The sequence below is a fragment of the Protopterus annectens genome, chromosome 9.part0 (assembly GCF_019279795.1).
Source record: "Protopterus annectens isolate FY-2018-M chromosome 9.part0, PAN1.0, whole genome shotgun sequence".
Classification (NCBI taxonomy): Eukaryota; Metazoa; Chordata; order Ceratodontiformes; family Protopteridae; genus Protopterus; species Protopterus annectens.
The window spans coordinates 1,889,920,288-1,889,927,714 of NC_056743.1; the positions used below are offsets into that span (position 1 = coordinate 1,889,920,288).

Here is a 7,427-nt window from a genome sequence, read left to right on the forward strand (position 1 = left end):
AGAACTCTGACAAAAAATACCAACAGTTTGACAAGCCCAGCTGACTGTTATAGTTAGATGCTTAGCAGCTGTTCTCAAACAAATTTCCAGCAGTCCCCAGGGCTGCTTTGAATTCTTATGTAGAGTTGCGGATTGTTCCAGGGACATGACAGACTATGCATAAAAATCTTTAAAATCTATGAGTCTTCCTCCTTCAAGCTCACACTTGTGTTTTTGTACCCCAACATTTGTCATTCTGCTCCCCATCTTGTAATTGTGTAACCCTGCTCTGCACACCCACATAGCGTGATGTCTTTTTCTTGGTAAAGCTGTGAGTAAAATACACAGTGCTCTTATGAGTAAAATACACAGTGATCTTATGTAATGGAGCTGTCATTAATGTTAAAAAACACACTGTCCTACAGCATGGAGCTGTCATTAATGTTAAATAACACACTGTCCTACAGTACAGAGCTGTCATTAATGTTAAATAACACACTGTCCTACAGCATGGAGCTGTCATTAATGTTAAATAACACACTGTCCTGCAGTACAGAGCTGTCATTAATGTTAAATAACACATTGTCCTACAGTACGGAGCTGACATTAATGTAAAATAACACACTGTCCTACAGTACGGAGCTGTCATTAATGTTAAATGACACACTGTCCTACAGCATGGAGCTGTCATTAATGTTAAATAACACACTGTCCTACAGCACGGAGCTGTCATTAATGTTAAATATCACAATGTCCTACAGCATAGAGCTGTCATTAATGTTAAATAACACACTGTCCTACAGCATGGAGTTGTTATTAATGTTAAATAACACACTGTCCTACAGCATGGAGCTGTCATTAATGTTAAATAACACAATGTCCTACAGCATGGAGCTGTCATTAATGTAAATAACACACTGTCCTACAGCATGGAGCTGTCATTAATGTTAAATGTTAAATGTTGGGTGGCACAGTGGTGCAGTGGTTAACATTGTCACCTCACAGCAAGAGGTTCTCCGGTTCGATTCTTGGCTGGGGTGCCTTCTGTGTGGAGTTTGCATGTTCTCCTGTGTTCACAGGTTTCCTCCGTGTACTCCGGTTTCCTCCCACATTCCAAAGACATGCATCTGGAGCATTTCTCCCCGGGCCTCCGCTGAAAACAGGCTCTATGGAACCTAGTCGGACATTCCCGGTCAACAAATGTTAAATTAAAAAAAAAAAAAAAATTTTTTTTAATTAAATTAAATAACACACTGTCCTACAGCACTGAGCTGTCATTAATGTTAAATAACACACTGTCCTACAGCATGGAGCTGTCCTTAATGTTAAACAACACAGTGCCCTACAGCATGGGACTGTCATTAATGTTAAATAACACACTGTCCTAAAGCATGGGGCTGTCATTAATGTTAAATAACACACTGTCTTACAGTATGAAGCTGTCATTAATGTTAAATAACACACTGTCCTACAGCACTGAGCTGTCATTAATGTTAAATAACACAGTGTCCTACAGCATGGAGCTGTTATTAATGTTAAATAGCACACTGTCCTAAAGCATGGGGCTGTCATTAATGTTAAATAACACACTGTCCTACAACATGGAGCTGTCATTAATGTAAATAACACACTGTCCTACAACACGGACCTGTCATTAATGTTAATAACACACTGTCCTACAGCATGGAGCTGTCATTAATGTTAAATAATGCACTGTCTTACAGCATGGAGCTGTCATTAATGTTAAATATCACACTGTCCTACAGTATGGAGCTGTCATTAATCTTAAATAACACACTGTCCTACAGCATGGAGCTGTCATTAATGTTAAATAATGCACTGTCTTACAGATGGAGCTGTCATTAATGTTAAATATCACACTGTCCTACAGTACGGAGCTGTCATTAGTCTTAAATAACACACTGTCTTACAGCATGGACCTGTCATTAATGTCAAATATAACATCAACAGACACCACATTGCCTGCATTTAACTTTCGGATTATCCCCCTTGCACTCATTATCAGAGTACATGATTTTACACTTTTTTCATTAAACATATCCTGCTCACCTAATTTTTTGGGTTTTAAGGCTTTTGTAGAAACATAGTAACATTAATTTGATTGATGTCATTCGGTAAAGATACTGAGAAGGGGTCCTCATTGGGATTCGTACTGAGGAGGGGTCCTCATTGGGATTCCTACTATCTTTAAATAGGCATGTTTGTAATGGATGTCATATTTAAAGTTTATTTGGGAGTGCTTGACTTTCTCTCCTGTCAGTATGTTTGCAAGAAGTATCTGGATTCCATAAGTACTACAAATAAGGGGCTTAGGATGTTTTGAAGATATTCCCATGTATGTATTTAATCGGGATTCTGAAGGCCGTTGTAAGACTAAAGTTTGTAGTTTATTGACATTATCTGTTTAAAATACAACTCTGCCTTTCTACATTCATGTTAGCAAAAAATCCAGTGTAATTGTTCTCTTGCAAACCCATGACTTGTTAAATCCTGTCATCTCCTGGGGAAGGATAACAGATAACCTGATCAGTAAGATACCAGTTCAGCTCAGCACAAAAATAGAAAGACATACAGTTACTTATGTTTGCAAAATGATGGCACAACAGAATCTACTTCTATGAAATTCTTTTTGCTGGCAAACTAAGAATATAATTGAGTCACTGAGTGACAAACATTGTCTCATGTGTTCCATTTACAGTTCTGCATTCCTAGCATATGGCTTTCTGGCCACAGCTGAGTCCACTATTCCTTTTGGCAGTGAGGGCATCCATAGCGAACTTCACTGCTCCCAGTAATGGCAAAACCACACCCTACAGCCAATTCAGCTGTTTGTAATGATGGTGAACCTGGTACCAGGGCTTGCTCTACTGTTGCCAAAGACAGACAAGATGCTACAGTCTACAACATTTTTCCATTGATGGTGAAATCATAACCTATGTCCGTTTCTTTGCTCATATTGACTGGAGGTCCAGAACACTAGGTTCACATCACTGCTCCGTATGATGATTAAGGCAGACATGTAGGACTTACACCAATGTTTCCCATGATACTGATATGAGGCTTGAGCTGTCTGCAGAGTTACAGAAGTACTAAGAGCTTATTCAAAACTCATGCTAACAAAGAGCATGTCATGCTCATTTGGTCCCCGGTCTGCCTAACACACACAATTCCATTCCTGTTCTAGCTGTAGAAGTAGTATTATTAGTATTATTATTATTACTTACAGTTGGCAGTGTGAAAAGCCAGGAAGGAACAATAGCAACGCCGTGAGAAGGACTGGAGGTGCCCCCATGATGCTGGCACTCTGGGATACGAATGTCAGGGGTCAGTAGCTTTTATATGGGTCTGCCCTTCTACCTCCTACCTTCCAAAGCAGTTAATATGTAACTGAGGTGCAGAATTCTCACTAGGTCTATTACACTGAATTGATGATTAATTTGCCTCTAACCCAAAGCTGTTTGGTATCATAGCTTGCGTTCTAGACTGAGTGCTGATGTTACAACAAAGCATTCAAATATTGACTTTATAGATCAGAATGTTGTACTCTAAACCCAGAAGCTTGAAATGTAGGAAAAGCCATTCAGTAAGTGAGCAAAAGCACATTTTAGGAAACTACATGCTAAACCACCGGTTACACAACAAGAGATGTGACCTGACTCACTTGCGTGTTTATATTTTCATCTTTATTCCATATGAAAAGTTTTATTATTCTCCAGGCACATTTTATAATACCTAGAAATGGATGTTAGCATGAAGAACAATTTTAAATTGAGCAAAGTCAAATTAAAAACTAAGGAAATAAGAAACATTGACAAGTGAGATGCTGAAATCATCACCCAACAATATATGACTTATACTGGTTTTAAATGCAGAGAAATAACACAAAGTTCTCTTAATAGTTAATATATGATATATGTGAAACATTATATTAGTTAAGATATATTTGCAAGATTGCAGTAGTCAAATATCAAAAGGCAAAGTGTGCATATTTGTTTGTGTATGTTTGTGTGTGTGTGTGTGTCTGTGCAAACTGTTTCCTTGGCAGAATTTTCAATTTTGTGGAATGTGTGTGTGTGTGTGTGTGTGTGTGTGTGTGTGTGTGTGTGTGTGTGTGTGTGTGTGTGTGTGTGTGTGTGTGTGTGTGTGTGCGTGTGTGTGTGTATGTGTCATATTTAGTGAGCTTCTGCTGATATTATAGTCTAAGATGTGTATCAGAACTAAAATACTAAAGCAGGGGACAGACAGACAAAAACCCATGCATACAAACACACAGATGGTTTCCAGTTCCATAAGCAGGCAATAATGCCCAACAGGGTGTGTATGTGTTATTGTGGAAGTAATGCATGCCCAGGGGTGCTCAGAGGCCAGTAAAAAGAAATGATGGTCATTTCCATTTGAATTGTCTGAGCTTCATGGCACCTTAACATGCTGCTGTGAAGTGGTGGACTTGTTTTTCAGTGGAAATTACCTGTATATTAACACCTTGCTGGCAGCATTCATTAAGATAAAATGGATAATTTGCCCACTTTGTAACTGAAATGATCCACTTTTTACCGCATTATGCATTTATCTGTTTCTCATAAACTGAGAAGATGTTACATTTGGGTATATACATTTTCAGTCATATTCCAGCAGCAAATGCAGTCATTTGTGGTAATTAAGTTATTATTATTAACAATATGAATTAGCAAAAAAATGACAAACATGGCAGAAGCTGATGATAGAAAGAATGACTGACTACCAAAGCCGAGTCCCTCTCTTAGAAGGGGATAGGCAGTGTGGTCCATTCAGACTTCTAAACATTCCAGAATTTCACAGAATAACCAGATTTTGCTTCATATATTTGGTTCACTCCTCAAAAATTTGTGTTTTTTCCAGGCAAATCATTAAGGACCGCAGTCAATAAATAAAGACAGACATTTAAGTTTCAGATTTCATATCATTCAGAAAAGGCACGTTAATACAAAACCTATAATTCTATCAGCATTCTATGTTTAAAAGAGCAATATTTAAAATGTGTCTCAGATTTTAGGCACTCCCTACCCGTTCATTATTTTGACTTTCTCCAGAACTCTTGCACTAAGAGGTTGAAAGGTAGGCCCACTACTGTGCCAGCACCTACTGAAGGAAGAGATATATGACAGGTAGGATTTGAACCAGTGACACGGGCTTTGCTTTGCCAAGCCACATTCATATAGTAGCCTCCATCTCATAGGGATGGGACTGCACAGATGCAAGGCATAAGACTTATCAGGCCACACACCTGAGAGTATACATGTCAAGGGTGGAAAGGCTTGTGCTAGAAAAAGGGAAAATCCATCATGGCTGCCTTGGTGATGTCCATACTGTGACCATTTCTCACCCCACTGAGGAGGGAGGTTGGGACACATTGCACCATTTCTCACCCCACTGAGGAGGGAGGTTGGGGCACATTGCAAAAGAGCTTCATGGGTGGCAGGCATAGAGCAGGAAAAAAGATGCATAAAACTGGGAAAGATTATGTACATTACAGTGAATATACAGTCACATAATGTTTACATTTGTATAAGAAGGTTCGATGTAGACATGTTTAGCAGTCTAGACACGTGTAAGTACAGAGAGACTCTGAAAATTAAAGCTTACAGAATGGTATAAAAGACATAAACTCTGGTCATCTAAGAAGCCAAAGGTAATCTGAGACAGCAAACAAAAATACTCCTAAGAAATGGGGAAGAAACAAATACTGCAATACAGAGATAAGCATTTAGTAAATATTTGTCTTCGTATAAATGCCCTTGGATAATCGAAGAAAGTACAGAACACCACACAAACCAAAGGGCACATTATAGCGATCAATATGCAGCGAGAAACTAAGGAGGGGTGTAGGTGAGATACAGAAGCATGTTTGTATTCCTCAAGTACATGGATGAAGCCAGAGGAATAAAAAGAATCCTTCGTCATTCATTACATTATTAGCCTGAGGACACTAATGTGCAGCATCTGAGAATTAATATGTCATTTTATATCAGCACAGTTTGTGAAATTTACAAAAACCTTGACTGCCATTACCGTTTTCAGGACTTGTTGAAACAGCTCATACCACAGGGCTCTTTGCCAAACAAATTACAATTTTATAATAAAAGACTTATTACGCTAATGCAGTTGTGGAGCAAATATTTCCAAGATTTTGCAACAATTATATTTCGGCATTTATAAATTACACAGCATTTACACTGTTCGTTATTTTCAAAGAACAGGTTTTAAAATGAACATTCACCAATTTCTGATTCTTATCAGAAGCCCATCATTAATAAAAGTCTTAAGAGAGGATTTTACATGTAAAAGTCACTGCTTCTGCTTCAGGTTACTTTACTACACCATGTAGATTATTATTTGAGGCCAGTTGCTGGGTCATTTAAATGTGCTTGCAGTGTTACAGGCAATGTCAGTGTGTTTCAGGGATTTATTTAAAGAAAAGTAGCTTGAATACTAACATTTAAATTTTTAATTTTAAATATATTCTTTTGTAAACTAGTGAACATGGAGGATTAGTAACTTCTAAATGATGCAAACCACCCAATGTTACAGGCACCTTTGCATAAAAGTATTCCAAGGTATCCACAAAGTAAACACAAAGTCAATGAACTGCAAAGGTGAGGCTTCAGAACAGCAGCTTCAGCTTAGTAAAAAATATACTCCAAAACAGAAACTTCAGCTAGATAAAGTGTATACTCAAATTTCTCCAACCACAGAAAAAAGATCTGGATTCCACTCGGCTGCAAAACAATTTTATTGGTACACAAGTGCTTTCACAAACAACTTCTTCAGGTGTATAACAACCATTAAAATACACACCCCTTATATAGCACTTAAAATCAGTCACATGACTCTGATTAACCATTTTTAAAGGCATATATACACATTCTAAGTGGTACTTTCTTGATCCATTCTTACAAACTCCAGGACTTGTATAAAATAAAAAATACACACAAAAAATATATGTTAAAAGCATAGATAAGTTTCTAAAAAAATCAACATTCACCTATTCAATGGTCTCTTTTTTAATATTGGTCTTATAGGAACAGAATCATTCAGTCCATGCCCTGAACTAGCCCTTAACCTAATGATCCATTCAGCTTCTTTTTCCTCAGTCCTTGCTTTTATACCACCCCCTCTTATATCAGTGAATGTTCTACATAAGACAACAAATTTAAAAACATGTTGTTCATTGGTAACGGACACATGCTTCGCTAGTGCATTACAACTACTTCTTTTCTTAATGTAATATAGGTGTTCTCTTATCCTATCTTTTAAAAGATGATCTGTTTTCCCTACATAAAATTTGTGACATGCCTGGCAGATAGCCAGATATACTACATGTGCTGTATCACATTTCACATAGGTTCGCAGATAAAACGTCTCCCCTGTGTCAGGGTGTTTAAATTGTG

The 7,427-nt window shown here is 37.7% G+C and overlaps 1 protein-coding gene across 1 annotated transcript in view; it reads right to left on the reverse strand.

The window, feature by feature from the left end:
- The window catches only part of LOC122812306 (complement C3-like), a 268,006-nt gene extending 264,683 nt beyond the window's left edge, over positions 1 to 3,323 (reverse strand). The window contains exon 1 of the mRNA XM_044084709.1: positions 3,225 to 3,323. Within this exon, the coding sequence (XP_043940644.1) occupies positions 3,225 to 3,292 (68 nt within the window). The 5' untranslated portion in view covers positions 3,293 to 3,323. The remainder of the gene's footprint in view (positions 1 to 3,224) is intronic.
- Positions 3,324 to 7,427: the final 4,104 nt, after the last annotated feature.